Below are 21694 nucleotides of genomic sequence, written 5' to 3' on the forward strand. Positions count from 1 at the left end.
AACTAGTCCAAGTTAACGCACAAAGAAATGTACGATGCACTTCATCATGTCAAGATAAGAGGCATCTGGTCTCTACATTTCCACTAGCGTGAGACTCTCTAAGAACAACAAGATTGACAAAAGTCTCTCAGGCCTTACCCAACTTTCTCTTGCCGCTACTAAACTTTCTCTTGCCGCAATACATCTCATCCCACATGAGCAAATTCGTCTCAAAATAGTACGTCCGTCTGAAAAAGATCAATTAAAATTCGTACAGTGTCAGTGATAGGCTTTTTCATTAGATTGGTATCAATCAAGGTCGAGGCTGCTCGCATGGCATGCCATGCCCTTTTTGGGATGACACCGAGGAGAATTTAAATCAAGTTCTTTGCATAAAACATGCTATACTTTTGCAGTAGGTTCCATTAGTGTGAACCCCTGGCATAATTTCGGAATCATCGTATCAGTCACGAACAAACAGACATTCAAACAGAAATTCAAACAGACATTCAAAAAGATCTTTTGAAAAACAGAAAGTGGAAGCGTATTAGGGGGTACACCGTGTCGTATGGGAAGACAAATCGTCGTGCGAGAAGCCATAACTTGTTTGAACGCCTCAGTGGGGCCGAGCCCGGCGTTGTTGACCATGATGATGGGAAACTTCCTTTGGCAGAGCTAACTAGTGAAACAAAACAAATCTCCGCGAAAGCGGTCCATAACGTGATATGACACCTAGTGGTCGGTGCCCTTGAAACCCCATAATCATATTGCGAATGCCTCATCGTTCCATCGCGCCATCCTCGTATCAGATTGCGTCTCCATGTAGTCGTATCTCGAGTTCAGGACGTTTCATTGAATGTGGGAGGAACTCAAGGGTCTCAGGAATCGCCCTTGTCCTTCTTCTCGTGATCCGCTCGTCGCTTCTGTCCATTTTTCTCTGCGAATGCCTTGACCCGTTCCATATGTCTTTCCTGTTCAGAATCGTCGGAAACGTCACCGAGGTCACTTGGGGACAGTCCGGGTTTGGCGCGCAACTCATTGAGTTCCGTTCGGAGCTGTACCAGCGATGTTGCTCACGCCACGCGGTTCATGGCGTGAGCAACCTCGCTGGTACAGCTCAATTTCTTGGTACTGTCTTTCAGGCGGATGCTGCTGCTGGATTTAGTGTCAAATTCCTTGGATCCCCCTTTTCCCTTGAGCGCGGTTTGGCGCTTACTGTAAAGGGTTTTAAGGAAATATAAAGCGTTTAGGGCATCATACGGATCCATAGTAAGGTCCTCTGAGGGCCTGAGTAGCAGGGAATATTGCTGGGACATCGTTGATCAACTTGTAGGCGTACCACAAGGTGACCACGTTTGGGAAACCGTGCTTGTGAATCTCGTCCAAGTCTCCAAATACAGGAGGCTGAGCTGAAGAGAGGGCCTTCTGGAGGTGGTCCTTACCAAGCAGCTGAAGGAAAGTCTTGGTGGTGGTGAAGTAGGGGACCAAAGGGCCTATGAAAGCTTATGAGCTTCCTAGACTGGTATGTCGACCATTTCCCTAATATGCGACCCGAAGGCCAGTATCGGAAGAGCTACTCATACCCATAGGGATGTTTATCGTATAGTTCTAGGTCGGGACGATCGGCGAAGTTAACGTCTAGAATATTACGGTAGACTATCTACAGAATTGGTGTCTTGACCTCCCAGTGAAAAGGTAGTAGTGGAGAAGAGAAGAAAGTGGAGGCTGTGGTAGAGATACCGCAAGAGCTTAATTTAATCGTAACATAATAAAAGCTAGGTCCGACATGAATTGATTGCAACCCCACTGAAAGTCTAAAGCACCTAATTATCCTGGTGACAACCCCAGTCCCAGCTATAATGTAACCACAGAAATCAAGCCTTATGCCATTCCCACCCCCCGCCGTCATCGTGCATGCGCTAAGCACCTGACCACAGTCCAAGCTCAAAGGTTAAATTTCCAACGCCACGTTTAATCTTAAATTGCTCTGATCTACAATGGACTTTTGTCATGGGCGTTTGGGGCTGGGCACGGACGGTGCAGATTGTTTCTCACACGCATGTCAATTCCGGTTTCGATGGTTTAATTTCCGAGCCGTGTGGAGGGCGAGGTCAGTTACAGACATAGGCTACTAGAAGGGAGAGAAATGGAGGAAGTCAGTAATAAGTGAGTGTATCGTCTAGTCATTTATGTAGTATATTATCTTCTGCGTGTTGTTGTAGTCGTGATACCCGCCTCACCACTCACAATCCACCATCCATCATCCACTTTCCAATATAATCAGTAGATGCGGATTGTTGATTATCCAGTCCGGACGCAGTATCCGATCCAAATGTGCAGGTATATCAAACGTTAACAAAAATCCGTAAAACGCCGTAGCCTATCAATAATCAAGAATAGGCCACCATCAAAAATATCATATAGACCCCGGGGGGAATCACAAGTCAGGTTCGCAAGTTCAAGGTCACAAATCGTGTCGGCGTCAAGCAGAGCGTGGTCGGTGCGAGAGGCAGGGCAGGGGGCAGGGCGGGGAGAGGGCGTTTTCTGTACAAAGGGGGGAATAGTTTGCCCGGTCCGTGTTGCGCGCCCAAACATAAGAGCAAAATAAGATGAAAAATGGAGATCGGAATAAAAAGCGCTGCTTCTGCGGCGCTTACTCCTTCACGTAGAGATTTGCCAGCGAGTCGATTATAGCGTCCCGCTTGACGGGGTGCTCGTCCTTGAAGACATCCATGAGATGGACGTTGCGCTTCAACGCGGATGATACCGCACTGCTATCGGATGAGTTGAGACTGGCCTTTGCCTCGTCCACGGCCGAGGTGAGATTCAGGCTGGAGATGAGGGAGGTAAAGTTGCCGCTGCCGCTGCCGCTGCTACCGTCGGGGTGCAGCAGGGTGTGCAGGGTGTTCTTGAGGATGGAGACCAGGCCCACGTTTGCCTTGAGGGTGAGCTCGTGCATAACCTTGGTATAGTAGGGGACTTCGGTGCCGTTCCAGACTACAGACCGCGTGATGGTGTCGAGAGCTAAGTTTCCGGTCTTGAGAGCGGAGGCTTGCGATTTGAGGACCTCGCCGAGGTGGCCGATGATCTTCTTCAGGTCCAATACGCCGTTGATGGGGTTGGTGTTATTGCCGGGCTTTAGGGTGAGGCCTTCCAAGGTGGCGTTGCCAATGAGGAGGCTGCCGCTGTAGATGTCGAGGATGATGGTGCCGATCTCGATGGTCAAGACGGAGGGGTTGGGGAGCGTGGCATTGCCGATGAGGTTGGTGCCGTCCGAGAGGGGGCTTAGGAGAAGAGTGCCGTCGGAGATGCTGAAACCGGCGAAAGAGTTGAGTGCTGTTTGCAGGGTTAGCAAGATCAATGTTTTCAAAATGGTCAGCCTTCTATTGAAAGGTAGGTTCACGTACTCGGCGACACCACGTCCTTATCCATAGTCACACGCGACTTGAGCTTTCCAAGGAAGGAATTGGTCGAGCCATGGAGTGACAGCGCGGACTCCTTCTTGAACACGACATCATGCACGTAATTGGTCCAGACGGTCACGTTGGACAACGGGGTATGCTTATCGGTAACTCCGAGGGTGGTGTTGCCCTTGATAGTCTTGCCGTCAATGGTGATATTGCCCCAGGGGTTATCGGAGCCAGTGTCGCGGTTGAACAGGTTCAGCACGATTGGTTCAATGCGCACAGGCAGGGCGATCTTCAAGTCCAATGCGGATACCAACGTCAGCTGGATGGAATCGGGACGAGGCTGCATGACGGCCGCGTTGACCAATACTAGGTCGGACTTGTTGACGACCAATTGAGAAATGGCGGGAATAATGACGAGGAAGCTAGAGGTAGGAGATTAGTAAATCGCGTAATTAAAGGTATACTGTGGTTGGATTTTGCGAAGAGCGCAAAGATCCAAAATTGGAGATCCAGGGTCTTCTACTCTACTCCGTCCGGGCGAGACGCGACTTACAAGATGGGTAGCAAGATGGCCAAGAAGATAATATTGCCGACCAAGTAACAGCACCAGAATCGCTTCCAATGGCGCGCCATCTTCTGTTTGCGCGTCCGGTGGGTGGTCGCCAGCGAGACACCACCGACAGACTCGACCTGTTCGAGCTTGGAGGTGTCATCGTGGCCGGTGGGCAGGGGGCCACGATGCACACCGAGGGAGTATTTGGCATTGTCGGAGCTCAGGTAGGCCGGCCGGTCGTCGAGGTCTTTCTTGCCCATGATGGCGATTGGGGGAGGAGGAGAGGAAAGGGAGGGGGGGGGGGAGAAGAGAGGGGAGAAAGGGAGGAGACGCGACGAGGCGAGGGAGACGGGAATTATGATGGCAATCGTCTGGAGTATATGTATGGAGTATGGAGTATGGGAGACAGACTATTTAGTGGATTTTCTTGTCCCATTTTAGCGAATTTAGTATTTAAGATGATTTATTTAGTTCAAAATTTGGGGAATGTGTACTCCGTACTCACTACTCCGTACAGACACTGGGGTATCGGGCCTCCGGGGAAGAAGCAGCGCCCGTGGTTCGACTATCACCAGAAAGGGAGACAATCCTCCGTGAAATCTTCTTGAGAGGCAAAAAAATCAGAAGCGAAATCTCCACTTCTGCCCCAGATTGGGTCCATAGACTGACCCAGCACGAGACCTGGAGTAAAGACTGTTAGGATGGAGTGTATCCCAGTTTTCCCACAGGATGGCAAGCGGGGAGAACCCCATGAACCAGACTGAACAAGAGAGCCAGGGCCCAAGTGGATCAGGGCAAGCTTGTGAGGCTTCGGAGCACTATTCCTCATTTGGGATAAGATCCACGACGAACTGGTCCAAATCTGGTAAGGATGGGCATTGGCCAAATGGCGATCTACTGCGAACCGCGGCTGATGGGGAGTTCTGGGCTAAGCGTGCTGTACGAAAGAAGGTGCAAATCAAAAAGGGGGTGGGTCAACTTACCCTTAAGCACATTCACATGGGCCGAGCTGATTGTCCTAGCGGAATGACCGATGACCGATGACCGATGACCTCTTATTCTCCATACGTAGACTGCAGTCCTATCGTATCCGAATTAACATTATCGTCTGTGGTATTATTCGCCACAAATGGAGAGTATGGAGTCATGCACCCGGTTGCTTTTGCTCGGACGGGATTTCTTGGTCTTTCTTAGTCTGGGGTTTTCGGTTGCGGGGACTGGGGGAGACCAAAGAAGAAGGAATTTAATGGCGAGCCGACAATTCTCAATTCTCAATTCTCATATGCTCCGAATAATAATTTATTGAGGTGGACGCCAAAATTCTTGTTCTTAGTTTAGGGCCTTAGTTTCCCCAGACTCTTGCTATCTCCATCTATATCCACCACCCCCCTTAATCCTGGATAACTATTTACTCTCTTCTCTGACAACACTCTCTCCTCTGTAATATAATCACCACTCTTGATCATCATGTCCTCCTCCCCTCCTTCCCCCATCGACGAAAAACAATTCGAAGCCAACGGCACCACCACCACCCACTCCAATGGCGCCTCCGCGTCCACCAACGACTCTGGTCGCCTCCACGCCCTCGAACAACTCGAGATCCTCCCTCAAATCCTAAACGAGGGCATCCTCTTCGCTGGCTCGGGTGCCGCCCTCCTCCTCCAAGCTGCTCTGCCCGCTATCCGCGACACCGAACACCCAACTGGCGGCCACAAAGCCCTAGCCACCGAGCTCATCGACGCCCTCCAGGCCCACATCAGCTACATCTCCACGCTGGTCTTTGGCACCCGCGCCGAGCGCAAGACTCTCCTCGACCTGCTGAACCGCGGCGAGGCCCCCGGTCTAGGCGGTGGTCGCAACAACCGCTTCGCGCATCACCCAGAACTGCAGCTATGGATGGCGGCGACGCTCTACGCGACCGCGACAGACTTTTACCAGCGCGTCTACGGCCGCGTCGATTATCAGACGGCCCAGCGCGGATATTCCGAGTTCACCCTGTTGATTAGCTATCTGGGCGTGCCGGCGGGGACATGGCCCGAGTCCCGCCAGGCATTCTGGTCCTATTGGGATGACCAGGTGTCCAAGTTGGCTGTGTCGACTGATGCGGCGCAGTTTGCCAAGGATCTGCGGGAGAGTACTGAGATGCCCGGCTGGGTGCAGAAGTTGAAACCCTTCCTGCGGGCGGTTACGATTGAAATGTTGCCGCCGAACCTGCGGGATGCGTATGGCTTGCGCTCGACGGGGAGTACCCGGTTCTTGTATCGGACTTGGATGGGTTTTTCGACGGCCGTGTATCCGGCTATGCCGAATAAGGTGCGCTCGTATCCGTTGAAGTATTATCAGGAGCGGCTGCGGGAGAAGTTGAATGTTGTTTAGTGGGGGAAAAGAACGGAGTAATGCAATGCAATGCACAGGGACAGGCACAGGCACACGAGAGATTGGCAGGACAGTATGATGATGGATGGTTGATTCGGTTTTCTTTTTTTTCTTTGTGATTATTTGCTTTCATCTTGTTTTGTTTTTTTTATATTTGCTTTTCATGTGTATATACCCATTCTATGAGATACGCTCGCTGCTGTGCTTGATGAGGGCGTCCCCGCATACCCGAGATGACTGTACAGAGTTGAAAGTTTGAAAGTTTACAATAATTCGAGTCTCGTTCGATTTCGTATGCTATCGTCAAATCATATTCTTTCTGAAAGTTATAAACATGTAACAAAACAAGAACAAGAATGGTGTAAATGAATAATCATGGCCTCGTTTCCTTTTCCATTGCTTGGCATTGGCATTGCCAACATCTTCTTATAGTGAGCCCAGCACACCACCCAGCAACTTGGAAATATCCTCCACCAGCTGTAAAAAGGGGAATTGTTAGTCTCTACACTCTCCATCTATTGTGAAGTGCAAACATACCGGCGTAGCATCCCCAATTAAAGTAGTCGTATTCCCCACGAACTCCTTCGTCAACAAGGTATGCGCATTACCCAGGATATCCTGCAGGACAACGATATTATCCGAGGAAAGCAGCTTGGCCGCTCCATCAATGATGGTCTCCAGCTTGGTGATGGTATCCTGGCTGAGCAGGGACTGGGCGCCGGCGAGAATCGTCGGCAGCTCTGATAGCAGGCCGGTGCCCTCGGGGGCGGGGGCGGCGACGGGGTTGGGGGCTGGTCTGGGTTCGGGAGCGGCCAGGGCCAGAGGGACCATGGCGAGGGGGAGGAGGAATTGGGTGAAACGCATTGTGAGGGTTTGGTTGTGTGGATGAGTATGGAGAGGGAGGTTTAGTTAGAGGGGAGAGAGAAGAAATGATCGTCAAATTGAAGGAACCGAAAAAGAAGCGGTTTTAATCACGATATATGTGTAGATAAACGTAAGATAGGCGTGCTCAACCTCGTACTGTAGTCAACAGCCTAAACCCACTTAGTTTCTACTGACCAGTCTTATAAGTGAGACCCTCATCCGGTAACTCGGTAGCTTCCTTCCATCTAGACCGAAGTCTTGGTTTCGATGGAGAGTGTGAGACCCTGTAGCCTGTAACTGGGGCTCCGCTCATTGCCTTTCTCCTCTTCTCCTCATTCTGTCTCCTCTTTTTTTTCCCTTGTCCGGGCACCTACAGTATCTCGACGGTATCATTCCTTGCTTTCTAGCCAGGATAGTACAACGTTAACAGATCCGAAAAAGTGGACACTACAAAAAATTCCCCGAGGCTAAAAGTCTGACCCGTCAACCCGTTAGCCAATGTGTGTCCAGTAGTTCATCACAAGCAGTCGGACAGGGTTGGCATGGATCTCTTTCTGTCTGTGTCAGTCTCTCCACGGTCGAGAAAATCGGGACCTGCCACGCCGAGGTCGATCGCTCCGGGACGAGAATCATGGAACCATCAGAATTCCAACATGTGAGAGGAGGACCGCGAGTCACAGTCACAGTCACGGTCCATAACGGCGAAGTGAAATAATCGTGGAGCGTGAGATTTGATACACTCTGATAGGTTGGACCAACTGGAAAGGCTGGAAATTCGGTTACGATCCCCGCATCCTCCATTATTATTGCCCAGTGCCCACTTCTCCCCCGGATAGCCCCAACTCGGTAAGTGATCAACCTCCGGGCGATCGGACCCCTCCGAGGGGAAAGAGAACCTCGTGCAAGGACCTTACTCATGGGCAGAGTGGCTTGCTCAAAGGAAGGCACTAACAACTCCCACTAGACGTGGAAAGAGTCTAGTTCACAGCCAAGTTTCCAGTCGGTTCGCCGAACGGAGTAGTTAGTGCCCGCCCCGGCCCAGGTGTTATGTGGACCGAGTTAATTGAGCATTCGAGCATTGAGGCTGGTGATTGGATACAACTGCGGACTGGACCTGTCACATTGCAGGTTCTCTCTGCTTTGAGAGAGACTTGCTGGTCGGAAGAAGACTTCTTTTTTCATGTGATCTCCACTGATGACCGCGACCGTGGAGTAAATACGGAGTATTGTAGTAGTAGTGCTGCATTTCGGAGCTCGAGTTGACTTGAGTAGCGATCGGCGGCTCCCGATGTCGTACAGCGGAGACTGGAAGCGACCTGGTGGAGGATATGGAAGGTTATCCATTCCGTATTCTTTGCTATACCTCTATTTCATACTAAACTATGGTATTCCATTCCATCCAAGACAATGTGGTCCACCATGGAAGATCATTAATCTATTTCATGGCGACGAAACCACAAATCCTGCAACTTCATATACTCGGGCAAAGCATATGAAAACAACGTATGAACCGAGAAGCTCGAACCCTCGTGAAAATGTGGGCAGGCTTAGGCTCAAAAAAACGCCACGGTTCGCCGAGTGAGGAGCCATGGGAACGACGCCACCACCCCGAAAAGCAGGAACCGAGAATTGGAAACTGGGACCTTTTGGAGACCGGAAATGGAATGTTAGGCGGGGTAAGAAGCATGCACGGAATAGATAGCCTTATCTATGTAAATGTACTCTATGAGCATGGCCTCGTTTATTGGATCTTCATCATTGGGTTGAAATGGCAGCATTGCGACTATTATCAGTGTCATGCACTCTCATCACATTCACAGAGTAGAGTGCTTTTTTAGACTATCCAATGCAAGATTATAAACTAGTAGTATACAGTAGGAACAACCAATTATGTTCCACTCATAACTACGGTTATCCAACCACAGATTCTAGATCATGCCAGGCCCTGCGGCTCTATCGGTTAAAATTGAAGCCATCAACGACTGCATTTACTACTGCTGTACTACTGTAATCATAATTGCATTTCCTAAAATTCGTATATCCCATAATCATTTCTCAATTTTTCATCCACCCCACTCTGTACACTATACTTCCCACCCCGTAGCAAAACCCAAGACAAGCCCCGACAAGCTCTTCCCCATTCCCTATCCACTTTACAACACCAATGCCAATCCAAGTACCCCCAAAGCCCCAATAACCGACGCAGTCAACCCCGTAGGCTGCGCCGCCACTGCCAACCCCTTCGACGTTGATGTCGCTCCAGCACTACCCCCAGTACTCCCTCCCGTACCAGTCCCAGTACCAGTAGCACTGCTACCAGTCTTAGTAGTAGTACTCTCATAAGCCAAACCCGTCGTAGCAGTCAACGCACCCCCCGAAATCTGCGACTTCACAACAGACATGTAACTCTTCACGTCCGCGGGGAGACTGCTATACCAAGCCGGGGTGCTACCGGCGCTGAATGCGCTTGCCAGTGAACTGCGGGATTGCGGGTTGATTAATTCCCAGAGGACTGTTACGGGGACGACGGAGAGGATTTCGGGGATGAGGGATCGTGGGGGTGGGGAGATGTTGCCGAAGTTGGCGGTTGCTGTTGTGTTCATGGGGAGGTTTGCACTAAGAAAGAGAAGGGGGAAATGTTAGATTGGTTGAGTAGAGGTTGGTATGTGGATTGAGGGATTGAAGGGGATGTGAGTACAGTGCGCTGGAGATTTCTCCAAAGTTGAAGCCGCTGGTATCTGTTGGGTTTGTCGTTGCTGCTGCTGCTGTTGCGGTGTCACGTCGCTGGGGCTGGGGCTCGATGGCCAAAGCAGACGCTGCGAGAGCGAGAACAATGCTGGTGAGTTTCATCGTGAGTCGTAAATTCGTGAGAAAGAAAGAAGAATGGAAGAATAGAAGTTCGGATTCAGAAGAATGACAGGTTAAACAATTTCCACGACAAAGTAGAACAGACCCCCGCCTGGAACCAGCACAAGTATGTCCAGTACATAGTACATAGTACCGAATCAAGTATGGAATATCAAATGCTTAACACCCCCACCTTCTGGACCGCCGATCCGGCCGTCCTCGGTAGCCCGCGCGATTTCTCCGCCGGTGCCAGCTTACCAGCTTATCCACTGTATGCAAGACAAGAGGAGGAGAGGGAGTGATGACTGGCTGGTCAGATCTGTGTATTCGTCCAATCCTGTTCAGCGGCGTGCGGGCTTAGTTGGGGCTGGACTTTGAAACGGACCGAGGATGGGCGAGGTGCTGACGGTGATGCTGATGGAGGGAATGGGTTGCTGTTGAGGCGGGGTTGCAGGTTGGAGATGCATGTCACTTTGGCTGTTGATCTCGGAGAATTCTCTGACGTAGTCCTGCTGGATGAATAGTGTTCTTGCGGTGCATGCATAGAAGTCCTGGCTGACATGTCTGCGTTGAATTACGCCGTTGCACCGTTACGGGATAGAGTTGGATCTACGGCCGATCAAGTAAATTTATAGATCACTGGCACCAACATCTACTCTGTGAAGGTATTCAACGTCAAATTATTTAGCTCATGCCTACTTCATCTACTGCAGTCTACCCACACAACTACACCATAGTACAAGGTCAAGTTTAATTCATATGTTCAAGTCAAATTGTATTGGATATCATAGATCGGTCGTAGAGTCGTAAAATCAAAAACACCCCGAAAAAGAGCAAAAATGCTAGCTAGCTAGCACCCATTTCCATGAAGATCATCCCTACCCATCGACAAGCACAACCATGAGCCACAGCCATCGCCTTACCAGCAGCTTTAGCCATAGCCATCAAGTCGACGTCAAAGAAGATCCTCCCTTCCAAGCCTAAGCGCTTAGCTTAAACACCCTGGTGCTTAGCCATATCGGCCTCAGCACCACGCTGGCGCACCTTGCCCTCATCATGTATATCCTCAAACTTCTTCTGCTCCTCACGATCACCAGTGATAGCAGCACCAACCGCACCAAGGTGACCCTGAGCACGGTCCTGGATACCCTCACCCCAATCCTTCAGCTGTCCCTTAGCCTCCTGCTCCTTGCCCGCGGCGTTCTGCTGGGCGCCAGTCTGGCGCAGGTTCTCGTTGCCGATCGCGTTGCCGATGGCTTCCTTGGCTGAGCCGATGGTCTGGTCCCAGGAGCCGTCGGCGCGCTTGCTGTTGTCCTTGGCGACAGCGCCGGTGTTGGGGTCCGCAGTCAGGTTGCCCAGTTTAGCAGTGGTGTGGGAGTTTTCGTTTTGGATTTCGCCTTCGGTCTGAGAGATTTCGCCCTTGGCCTTTTTGAGGGTTAGTTTTAAGTTGATGGTTTGGGAGGGGGTGAAGGGGGTACTGCATACCTGAGTGGAGGAGTCGCCAGTGACTGCTCCAAAGGCGCGCTGGGCCATGCCAGTGGCCTGGTTGACGTAGGAACCCAGAGTGGAAGAGTTGTTGTCAGACATGTTGATGGTTTCGAGGTTGATATGATGTTTGAGTTGAGAAAGTAGAAATATTGGTGGTTGAGGATGGAGAGTTGTGAGATGGAAGAAGATTGTTTGTTGATCTGAGAAAGAAAGTAGTTCTAGTCATGGCATTCACCTTCTTTATATAGATATCTTGCTGCTTCCTGCTAGGGCCAAACAATCAAGACGCGCGATCGATGACATCATCTCCCACTGATGTCATCACACGTGACCGGCGTCCACTCTCCTCAAGCCTCACATCCACAAACTGCGTCATGGAAGAAAAAGGAACGGATAGAAAGCTTCCACTGCATCAGGTTGGGCTGATCATGGATAGCTCGTGGGCAGCTTGTTGATAACAACTTGATGGAGCTTGAAGGAGGTATGATGACATTGTACAGATACACGGAGGACTCTAGACTACATTGACTGTTGTACCTCGAGAATAGTTATTCAAGTGTCATGAGCATTGTAAAAAAAAGTATATACAAAACAAGTAACTCATCGCTAGGATGAACCCAAACGCCGGACACCCAGGCTCGTTGCAACTGCAAGGAACGTAGATCATGCTAAATGCAACGCTCATAAGATGAAAAAGAAAGAAAAAGCCAACAGTGCATCGCTCCTTGTGGTCACTACATCACCAGTGGCAGATCCCACCCTCGCTATCATCGGCTGTCCATGTCCCGCAAAGACCAACAACTTCCAAATGACCATCGGGCTGCTCACCAACCTTGCTCAATGAGGCAGAGTCGACAACGCCAGGGCTATTGCTGAGCAAGCGTCGAGCCCAAGCGTCGATAGCAGGCTCGCCAGTCTCGTCTCGTGCCTGCTTGAGGAACGGAATGAGTGCAGTGCCGCCGGTTCCACGGAGCTTCTTGCTGTCCGTGGGGACAACCGTGGCAAGGTTCATAGCTGGTGGTGCTTGACCAGACTGTGATGCTCGACGGGCACCACGAGATTGGACGATGATATAGCGCGAGACGATTTGGATATGCTTGTCGCGCATATTGCGCAGCATCGAGAGGCAAGCATCATAGGCGAGTCGCAATGCAGGGTCGCTGCGTCGCGCTTCGACAAAGGAGCGGATATTGGCGATAGAATCGACGTCCTCCAGGAATCGTCGATGGGGACCGGGCATGTAGGCGCGCATCTCGTGGATGAATCCATGGCGGGACTTGGGCGCATCTTCGGTCGATGGGGTGCTTTGGTCCTGGCGGGTCACGCCGGTAGGACGATGCTCCACGCCAAGCACGATATCGAAGAACTGGATGAGTGAACTTTGAGCATTGCTTCCGCCGCCATATTGACGATACTCGGGTGGGTTGCGGCCATCATCGTAGAGCAGACCGTGTGGTAGCCCGGCGTCGCCCATGTTCTTGCTGCCCGCCAAGTAAGGTCGGATGCGATTGTAAAAGACATATGGATCGCAGTTTTCGTATAGCCGTTGCAGCAGCGAGGTAATCTCATCCAGCATTTCCGCCAACCGCTGTAGACATTCCGTCACCACGCGAACCTTACCCATTCGGGCAGCGGTGATGGCTTGCAGCATCAATGGGATCGACGGGGCACCCCGAGCCTCGATGGCCACGGAGACCAAGTAGAACCATTGCTCATCCAGTGAGCCGGTAAAAGTCTGTAGGCAGGCCAAGTTGCTGAGGCTATCGGCGGGCTCGTCCGGAAAGATCGGCTTGTAGTTCCAGAGGCAGACACCGGCATACGTTGCTACCGGGGGCACCTCCAATCGTTCACAGACTTCGAACAAGGGTACCGTCAATTGTGGAGGAATCCTCTATGATACCACGATGCATCAGTATATGTTTGAAGGATTGGTCAGTATGATGGTTCTGCGGTGTATCATACCTCGGCTGGACGATCTCCACCCCAGACATAGCTATGCAGAATAAACACCAGAACCACATAAGCTCGACGCCACTCGGCATCTGTATGCAAGTGCTCTGTGGAGAGAATAGGCAGGCGATCCACGACTGGGCGAATGCGCTTGCTCAGGAGCAATGGCTGCAGGTTCGCCACGACTGCCTCCCACTTGGCGTAGTAGAGATCCGGCAAGGACTCCAGAGGCGGCTCTGGGGAGAGAAAACCATGTTCCGGCGAGATGCCGTAGGTAGCCGGTGAGGGTACGGGAGGGAGCATTCTGAATCAAAATGTGGACGAAGAACGGAGTAAAAAGGAAAGGAAATTGAAGCACGAGGCCAGGCACGTGGGTTTAAAGGTGAAGCACGCGATAGATGAGAGACTCGCCCATTCAGATTTCGATTCCCAAATGAGTAGTCAGGTCACAGTGACGGTCACAGTGATCATGCAGGTGTCAACGGGTGAAGCACAGGTCTTCTTGGTATTTGTATAAGTAGAGAAGATGGAGAGGTGGGATGATGTTTTTCTAAGGAACAGGCACCAAAAAGAGCCCCCTCTAAAATGACCAGGGAAGGAGGGGTGGCGGGTGTTCCAGAAGAAGTCGAGTCACTGTGGTCCCGAAAGGCTATTCGACAACCGGATGCGAACGGAGGGAATGGCACAACCCGGAGAAAGGCGTCAAGTCAAGGGAATAATAGACTTTGAAGTCGAGCCGTTGATCCGAAGGAAATTAATCGCGCCCGGGTGGTGGTGATGAGTTGCTAGAAGAGTATCTACGAGGGAAGAAGTCCCGCGGGAGAAGAGGGTGACATTCTGATCATCTTGAAGCAGAGTTTTTCATATTTCTGGTCCGGCGGGATAATCGCCCGAGAAAGAGCACGTAATAGTTCACCGTGAGGAGACATTTCTAAGCAGCGGGCGGGAATTCCTAGATTCTCGTTAATTCCGGCTAGAAGTCCGAAACAAAAAAGATCATCAGACTAGACCTGTCAGGAAGAAAAGCGCGGGTGAGACTGGAAGACTGGGACCACATCGGGTCCGATATAGGATGAGGATGTAGGCTGTTTAGAGGGGGAGGAACACGGTTAATTTGGGTCGGTAGTATATCTTAACCTGGGGAATGGGAACATTGGGGACAAAATAGAGAGGGGGGGGTCAAATGAATGGCAGACATTCGACATTCTAGAGTTAGGTTCAGTTTAAAGGAGTTTATATCGAGCCCATTCAGATCATTGGCTTCCAGGGAACAGACCCTCTTTTTCACCTGCATTCCGCGGATGACCCAAATTAGATTGGGTGATGGCGAGACGGGGTCCTCCCGCTAAGGGGACTAGTCTGAGTGCTAGAGAATGAACCGGAGCGGGCGCAGTCTGGGTGTCAGAATGGTTGTCTCCGATCGCCGGTCGCTAAGCGAGAGTTTAGCTCGTTCGCCTTCACCTACGCTACCCCAAAAAGTTCACGGTGAGACGTAGGGGTGGCGATCCTGCGGATGGCAGTGTCAACGTCAAGTCTGAGCTTGTATGGAGGAGACAGTAGGAGGAATAGGGTGTATGACATGGAGAAAAAGATTGATATTCCTGTTGGAGAGGTTCCCCCATGGTAGACTGTCTTTGAATTCTCACTGGCATCATCGTGTCTTTCTTCCATGTGGTCGTTCATAATTCCAGATGCTGACTAACTGCTTATTATGAAGTGTGCATAACTCCAGAATGGGATTAGTGAAGTACGCCCAAGTGAGGTGCGGGTTGGGTGGGTGGGCAGGTATCGAGCGCAGATCGCTCGGGCATCTTTTTTTTCTTTTTTTCATAAATTTTATATCAATGTAATCTTTGAAATTTGGAGAATCTACTAATTATATTTTCGAAGCATTTCAAGAGGGTTAGTGGACCCAAATGTGGTGATATTTGTTGGCTGCGGCATTGAGGAGGATCACGAGGTGATCAACCCATCACGGTCATGGGTTGTGTAGGAAATGGAAAGTCGAGGGTTCGAGTCGGCAGGGCCGCGAACTGGGGAATTTTGGAATTTGGAGCGTGTTGCTCGTGTGCAGGGTAGAAATAGTCAGAGATGCGTCCAGTTGCTTGGAGTGCCTCATTCATGATCTTGCGGACCGAGAATATGGGGATTTTTGGCCATATGGATTAGTAGCATGGAATTTTGGATTGTAATGGGAAAGAGCTAGCATATCACGACAGCTCTAGCACATCGTGTTGTATACGCGGAGTTCTACACGCAAACAAACATGTATGTAAGGAAGACGTTGCGAAAGAACATGCTCAGTTAGCCACATTACCAAGGCATGGAAGTCGATTCCTTGCTATCACTCTGGATGCAAACGCCCACAAGGATGCAGGCACAAAGGAGACGACGGCTCGTGGCTCATGGGTGAGGGCAAAACCTGCAAGTGTAGCACACCATCTAGACGCTGTGTCAAAACAGTAATCAGGAACCTCGCCGTGGACTATCCAACGTGTTCTGCTCCGGTAGCCAGTTGCGATGATCGGATGTATACCGAGCAAGTACACATTCGAAACTGGCCTTCAATTTCAAGTCCTCGAGAACCTTATCGTTGATCAAACCCTCTATATGAAAATCCCTTGGATTTGAATAGGGCACGGAGCGGCTACTTTTCAAAAAAAAAAAAAAAAAAAAAAAAAAAAAATGAGCCAAGAAATATCCAATTGGAAGATTTGTACCTGGGATTCTTGCAATAACGTCTGTACAAGTAACATGGAAGAATAAAATAACAGTCTATCAACATCATTTTGTACATTCCCATCCATTAACCATGCTGCACAATAACAGCCGGACCATCATACTCTTTGCGCCCCTTGACCACATACATGAAGAGGCTGAGCAAGAACACACCTCCAAAGATAACAACACTCCAGTTGAAATTATCCACTGTGATGCTGCTCTCGCTCGGCCACAGGGACCAGAACAGAGCGAAGCAGGAGTAGATGAGTGCAATGATGTTGACGGGTAGTCCCCACCGTCCCATATCCCACTGTCGAGCTGGGAGACTGTCCGGGTTCCAGATCTTCTTGTAAATGACGCAGCTGATCGAAATGATATAAGTATACATCAGTGCCGCCACGTTAAGCGAGATGATAGCATTGAATGCCGTCGAGGATCCGATGTTGATAAGAGAAAGGGCACAGCTGAAGATGCACGATAGAGCGATGGCGTTGACGGGAATGTGACGCTTTGGATCGACTTTGCTGATGAAGCGAGAAAATGGGAGGCCCTTGTCACGAGCAAAGGCAAAGGTTTGGCGGGATGTGGATGCGTTGAAGAGGATGTTGCTGAAAATGACTGGTAGAAGAATAATCGAGGTAAGGCCATTCACACCCGCCATCGATGTCGCGTTTTTGAAGGCATAAATGAATGGGAATCCAGTGTTATCATTCAATGCATCTTCCACCGATGGGAGCGAGAAGAGAAACGTGACTAGCAGGATTGCAGCCATGATACCGTTACTGAAATATCCCCACGCAATAGCAACGGGGACGTATCGGCCAGCATCTTTGACCTCTTCGGACATATGGGCACATGCATCGGAGCCTATCACCCGCAGTTAGTATGCTGTAAAAATCACTCCAATCCTTTCAGTACATACTCAGAGAGCCATAGATAGCGGAGATTTGTCCAATCATCACGCTCAATCCCATACTGGACCAACCTCCCCCATTCTCCCACCCAGTAACAAACACGGTCTTGGCGGATTGGTGAGGCGCCATCGCCCACAGCACTATCAAAACCACTGCCCAGGATAGGACATGCAGAATCATGAGCAGATTACTCAGAATTGGCATCAGATCCGAGGCGTAAACATTGGCAATGTAAATCACCAACACCATCGCAAACACAAACAGAGTCCCCTGCCAGTTTTTGGGTTCGTACTCCGGATTCCGCACACTGATCAAACCCTGGATGATAGTTCCAGTCAGGAAAGATCCTGACGCCGCTCCAGCCTGCCAGGCCAACACTGACATCCAACCCGTGATATAACTGAGGAATTTTTGGTGTCGCGGGGACGAAAACTCGGATACCCAGTGATATTGTCCGCCTGAGGTTGGCGCCATTGATGCCATTTCCGAGAGGGAGGCGATGATAAACCCGAATCCGATGAAGGTCCAGATATACGACCAGAACATGCCCGGTAGACCGCCATTTTCTAGCCCTTGGTCATTCGATCTGAAGACAGTCCAGTCCACTGTTAGTGCATTGCGCTTGTATCTCTTTCTCCCAACTTTGCTTGCACGCCCGAGTATACCGCATAGACAACTCACATCAAAATGAACTCCCATGTTGCCTGTAGAATCGAAGCAAAACTCAAGGCAGCCACCGGTCGCATATTTCGCTAGTCGAGGAATGTGAGATTGAGGGGTTCAACTTCAATCAGGGGGGCGGGCGTGGCCCAGTTTCGGCTGAAAGAAGCCGACATACCTTGAGCTCCTGTATTTTTCCCATGCGCTGCATGTCATGGTCGTCCAAGACGGTCCCTTTCTGAGTTGGCGGCACATCTTGATCAAGAGGATGGACCTCCATATCCATCGTCTCCAATCTCGTTGACTTGTTAGGGGCCTGCATGGTCGGCGATCGAGGTGTTTTGTGTTTTGTTTTGGCGACGACCGGGCGACTGCGCAGGGGTGAACAAAGGGCAGAACAAGGGCGTACAGGTCCAGAGAAAAGAAGCGGACCACGGCAGTTGATGATATAATATTATTTATTATTATTATTGATGGAGCGGGGGACGCTGATATTGTATTAAACTTTTTGCTAAATGAAGTACTTGACGGAGAATGCACCGAAGTACAGTAGTGTGAATGGAATACTGTGCTCGAAGATTTGCATTCTCCACTGGGGCTGGCCTACTGACCCCCGAGTGGCCACAACAGTATTACAATCAATGACTTTGGCTGCTTGCAAGTCGTTCTCGTTCGGTTTCTTGACTGCACTTAGTGGGCCGGTTGTCGATCCTCGATCCTGCTTGTTCTAAACAAGTAGATTGGTAGGTCACTCGGACTAGCTAACTACCATGGCTTGTCCACACGCGGGCCGCCCGCCTTGGCCCACCTATCCCATATTAAATTGACGTCGTTGTGCCCATGTATATACAACCATATGGTTGAGAATGTCCGAGCATGCTTTAAAAAAAAAAAAAACGGGACGAGCGCGGTCGGTAGAAAAGCAGGACAAGCACCTAATAAATGCCAAGGCAGCTTACGTGTCACGAGGATGAGAGGTCTACAACGCTAAAGCCCGACTCACATTGCGACCGCAGCAGCCGATTCCCATCGCGTGTTGACCATGTGGGGAACTATTTGCAGGGCCGCATGCAACATGATCCTAAGGCCCGCCCCCTCTTTAGTATCTGGAAGTCTCTGGAAGTGGGAAGCTAATGGCCCCATTCCGAGTCGTGATAAGGTTCTGAGAACTTGTATATGTGTAGCCACTACTCCGTATACAGTATTTTGCAAGAGAGTAGCTGTCTTGGATGAAACCATACAACCACACCCTAATTTCCTAGCCCATGGCGCCACCATTCGGGGCTATGCGAGTTTCAGGTGTAACTTGCTTGGCGTTGACCTTCCCAGGTTAGCCTTTTGTTTGCTGGGCTACCTCCCTGCATATGTACGGCGCCTGAAGAAGAGCTGATCTTCAACACCGACATACACGGGCTCATGTGCTTACCTGCCGTAGACCCGTGTTTTTACCCGGGTGGAATATAATGAGTGAATTATGAGGTATACCATACAAAGTACTGTAGACTCTTATAGTTTATGCCATAGCTGTATGGATCATGCCATATAAGATATCGTAGATATTTAACATGGCCAATATGGAATCCTGATGGAGTAGGTGCTGTACCAAACAATAGCTTTCTATAATTACAATAAGACCATAGACCAACCAGACTCTAGCAGGATATACTCCCATGCACAACGCCGATCAGGCTAGGCGTACCAGTCCCATCATCCATCATCCCATGCCCGGCCGAAGAAAATGCAAAGTACCACGCATCATCTCCCTAGTTTGCGCCCGATCCCACATACCCATGTTGTGGCAATTATTGGATAAACCCTCGTGGCCCCCTTGGGGAATTGTTCCATTTTCCCACCGATTACTGGACTAAGGAATTGTTGTGCAGCTTACTGCCAACAATACCTAGTCTTCAGCGAGTCCAGCCCTCCTTCTTCAGCATTACCTTTCCTGCTTAGGGCCCCCACCTCCTCCCTTCTCATAAACCCTGCCTAATGCAAATAAGCCAATGAATCCCGGCTGTACCCTCGATGACCGACCCTCCGAAACACAAATAGAAAAAAAAGGCCAAGGAAAGGAGGATCGCCCCGGCGCTGAAAATCACACCTTATCCTTTTCTGATGTATTAAAAAGCTTACATCCTACTCCGGGCTTCCGGTCCATGCTGTGTTTATTTGTTGTTGGTGCTATTGCTGTTGCTACTTGTTAGCCAGCCATGTCGATGGCTTCGCCAACGCCGCTGCCTTCGGGGGTGAGTCCTCCTCTTACGACGGATAATGAGGATAATCATGGCGCGTTGATCGTGATCATGACCTCGTTTACCTTGGTTTTGGTACTATCTTCTCTGGCGGCTCGCATCTATTCTGCGGCTCAGAGACATATCTTCCAACGAGATGATCTTCTATTTGGCATACTTGTGGTAGGTCGATCCAAGGTCTATCCATCCCTTGGCATGCGATGCTCAGCATCTTGTCTACCCCTCTCCCTTCTTGGAGTCCAATTAATCATTTGAAAATTAGATTGTAGCATTTGTTCAAATCGCGGTGGTACTTTCCCAAGTGCATCAAGGCTGGGGAGTTCGGACAGATTTTCTCACTGTCACAGATGAGCCTATGCTCAAGGTAAGTCGAGTGAATACTGCCTGAGGTATTGACACTGACAATAAAGCAGACCGCATATGCGGCAGAGATCCTCTCAGTGCTGGTCCTAGGCTTTTCAAAAATCACCTCCAGCCTATTCTACGAAACTCTCTTCTCACAGATGAACCTTCGGCTCATTCGGAGCATTCTCGGTGTGATGATTATTTGGACGATTCTGTCTGTGATACTACTGGCTGTTCGCTGCAGCGATAAGCCCTGGTACGATATCAGTGCTGCTCAGTGCAGTACTTTGGTAAGTGATTGAGACAATACGCGAGACGAAGCAAATATCAGAGTATTGACCATGTTATAGTTCCCCCGCTGGATCGCAATTACAGTCTTTGATATCGTCACTGAGATCCTGCTATTTCTATACGCTGGACTCGCCATCCACAAAATCCAAATATCATTGCAGAAGAAGCTGATGGTGGGAGTCACCTTGGAAAGTCGAGTCTTGTGAGTTTTGTACACTTGATGTTTTCGCAAACAAATTCCATGAACCGACTGACCCTATCTCTCTATCTACCAGACTGATTCCCCTCGCCGCCATTCGACTCTACTACGTAAACAAACAAATCATCTCCGACGACCCAATCCTCCTCGGCGCATACTCCACCATCACAACCGAGATATACATCGCCATCTGCGTCGTCTGCCTCATATCCGCATTTCTCAAATCCTTCATCGCCGTATTCGAGGACAAAAATGGCCTCTCCTATACAGACGGGACGTCCGGGTCTCGGCCAAAGTCGAAGCAATTCGCCTCGGGAAATACGGCATCTGCATCGAATAAGATGGGACCACATAGTTCGGCGAGTGCAGATCGGTTGAAAGGGTGGGAGCGGGAGGAAGATCCGATTCTTGATCAGGCTGATGGGCGAGGCTTGCATATCTTGAAAACGGTGCATTTGGATGTGACAGATGAATCAATAGAATTGGCTGAGCAGGGGAATGCGAGAACAAGTTCACCCGGGTGAATGTGTTGGGATTTTCCGGTTTGAATGTTAATACATAATATAACTAATGAATAGAATGGACCAGTTAGACTGGGAGATTTCAGGAGACTGTACTGTGTGGCTCTAGTTGGCAGCCAGAAGAGAACTAGTGTGCAACGGCCAAGATGCGTATAGCTTTCGAGATACTTTTACTTGTTAAAGATGGGAGTATTTGCATTCTGTACAAAGGGTTGTTATTGTTACACCAAAAATTTCAACGCCATATCCGAGGAGACTTTTGAGTTTTCTCCAGCGAGAGTATTAATGCCAAACGGAGTCATGCAGATAGATAAAATTGAAAGA

General features: G+C 50.0%; 10 protein-coding genes across 10 annotated transcripts; 3 read left to right on the forward strand and 7 right to left on the reverse strand.

Annotated features, from left to right (window-relative positions):
• Positions 1-857: 857 nt before the first annotated feature.
• N7473_009667 (uncharacterized protein) lies at positions 858-1566 on the reverse strand (the record flags this gene model as incomplete). The annotated part of the gene is made up of 4 exons (XM_057155606.1): positions 858-984; positions 1057-1266; positions 1319-1472; positions 1563-1566. The coding sequence occupies 4 exons, from the start codon at positions 1564-1566 to the stop codon at positions 858-860; spliced, it is 495 nt and encodes a 164-aa protein (XP_057006736.1).
• A 1066-nt stretch (positions 1567-2632) lies between these two features.
• Positions 2633-4202, reverse strand: N7473_009668 (DUF3712 domain-containing protein; the record flags this gene model as incomplete). Its single annotated transcript, XM_057155607.1, has 3 exons — positions 2633-3315; positions 3387-3811; positions 3943-4202. 3 exons carry the CDS (start codon positions 4200-4202, stop codon positions 2633-2635), a joined length of 1368 nt encoding a protein of 455 aa, XP_057006737.1.
• A 469-nt stretch (positions 4203-4671) lies between these two features.
• N7473_009669 (uncharacterized protein) lies at positions 4672-4986 on the forward strand (the record flags this gene model as incomplete). The annotated part of the gene is made up of 1 exon (XM_057155608.1): positions 4672-4986. The coding sequence occupies one exon, from the start codon at positions 4672-4674 to the stop codon at positions 4984-4986; it is 315 nt and encodes a 104-aa protein (XP_057006738.1).
• Positions 4987-5409: 423 nt separating this feature from the next.
• Positions 5410-6318, forward strand: N7473_009670 (oxygenase MpaB family protein; the record flags this gene model as incomplete). Its single annotated transcript, XM_057155609.1, has 1 exon — positions 5410-6318. One exon carries the CDS (start codon positions 5410-5412, stop codon positions 6316-6318), a length of 909 nt encoding a protein of 302 aa, XP_057006739.1.
• A 277-nt stretch (positions 6319-6595) lies between these two features.
• N7473_009671 (uncharacterized protein) lies at positions 6596-7419 on the reverse strand. The gene is made up of 2 exons (XM_057155610.1): positions 6856-7419; positions 6596-6795 (listed from the first exon to the last, which is right to left on the reverse strand). Exons 1-2 carry the CDS (start codon positions 7180-7182, stop codon positions 6745-6747), a joined length of 378 nt encoding a protein of 125 aa, XP_057006740.1. The 5' UTR covers positions 7183-7419; the 3' UTR covers positions 6596-6744.
• A 1916-nt stretch (positions 7420-9335) lies between these two features.
• Positions 9336-10032, reverse strand: N7473_009672 (uncharacterized protein; the record flags this gene model as incomplete). Its single annotated transcript, XM_057155611.1, has 2 exons — positions 9336-9798; positions 9881-10032. The coding sequence occupies 2 exons, from the start codon at positions 10030-10032 to the stop codon at positions 9336-9338; spliced, it is 615 nt and encodes a 204-aa protein (XP_057006741.1).
• A 990-nt stretch (positions 10033-11022) lies between these two features.
• Positions 11023-11616, reverse strand: N7473_009673 (uncharacterized protein; the record flags this gene model as incomplete). The annotated part of the gene is made up of 2 exons (XM_057155612.1): positions 11023-11454; positions 11515-11616. The coding sequence occupies 2 exons, from the start codon at positions 11614-11616 to the stop codon at positions 11023-11025; spliced, it is 534 nt and encodes a 177-aa protein (XP_057006742.1).
• A 438-nt stretch (positions 11617-12054) lies between these two features.
• Positions 12055-14339, reverse strand: N7473_009674 (indoleamine 2,3-dioxygenase). The gene is made up of 2 exons (XM_057155613.1): positions 13480-14339; positions 12055-13408 (listed from the first exon to the last, which is right to left on the reverse strand). Exons 1-2 carry the CDS (start codon positions 13768-13770, stop codon positions 12257-12259), a joined length of 1443 nt encoding a protein of 480 aa, XP_057006743.1. The 5' UTR covers positions 13771-14339; the 3' UTR covers positions 12055-12256.
• Positions 14340-16273: 1934 nt separating this feature from the next.
• Positions 16274-18084, reverse strand: N7473_009675 (putative GABA permease; the record flags this gene model as incomplete). Its single annotated transcript, XM_057155614.1, has 4 exons — positions 16274-17055; positions 17111-17688; positions 17784-17854; positions 17941-18084. The coding sequence occupies 4 exons, from the start codon at positions 18082-18084 to the stop codon at positions 16274-16276; spliced, it is 1575 nt and encodes a 524-aa protein (XP_057006744.1).
• Positions 18085-19621: 1537 nt separating this feature from the next.
• On the forward strand, positions 19622-21456 carry N7473_009676 (uncharacterized protein). The gene is made up of 5 exons (XM_057155615.1): positions 19622-20176; positions 20277-20378; positions 20428-20649; positions 20710-20852; positions 20926-21456. The coding sequence occupies exons 1-5, from the start codon at positions 19973-19975 to the stop codon at positions 21371-21373; spliced, it is 1119 nt and encodes a 372-aa protein (XP_057006745.1). The 5' UTR covers positions 19622-19972; the 3' UTR covers positions 21374-21456.
• The last annotated feature ends 238 nt before the right edge of the window (positions 21457-21694 follow it).

The sequence above is a fragment of the Penicillium subrubescens genome, assembly GCF_028828155.1.
Source record: "Penicillium subrubescens strain IBT 31985 chromosome Unknown utg000006l_segment0_segment0, whole genome shotgun sequence".
In the NCBI taxonomy this organism is placed as follows: domain Eukaryota; kingdom Fungi; phylum Ascomycota; class Eurotiomycetes; order Eurotiales; family Aspergillaceae; genus Penicillium; species Penicillium subrubescens.

Bases quoted from the DNA above. Each gene is read 5' to 3' on its own strand.
- N7473_009671 (XM_057155610.1), bottom strand. From the start codon at position 7,182: ATGCGTTTCACCCAATTCCTCCTCCCCCTCGCCATGGTCCCTCTGGCC. The intron at 6,796-6,855 runs GTATGTTTGCAC...CCCTTTTTACAG, and splicing joins TAATTGGGGATGCTACGCCG to CTGGTGGAGGATATTTCCAA.
- N7473_009674 (XM_057155613.1), bottom strand. From the start codon at position 13,770: ATGCTCCCTCCCGTACCCTCACCGGCTACCTACGGCATCTCGCCGGAA. The intron at 13,409-13,479 runs GTATGATACACC...GTGGTATCATAG, and splicing joins GTGGAGATCGTCCAGCCGAG to AGGATTCCTCCACAATTGAC.
- N7473_009676 (XM_057155615.1), top strand. From the start codon at position 19,973: ATGTCGATGGCTTCGCCAACGCCGCTGCCTTCGGGGGTGAGTCCTCCT. The intron at 20,177-20,276 runs GTAGGTCGATCC...TTTGAAAATTAG, and splicing joins TTCTATTTGGCATACTTGTG to ATTGTAGCATTTGTTCAAAT. The intron at 20,379-20,427 runs GTAAGTCGAGTG...ACAATAAAGCAG, and splicing joins CAGATGAGCCTATGCTCAAG to ACCGCATATGCGGCAGAGAT.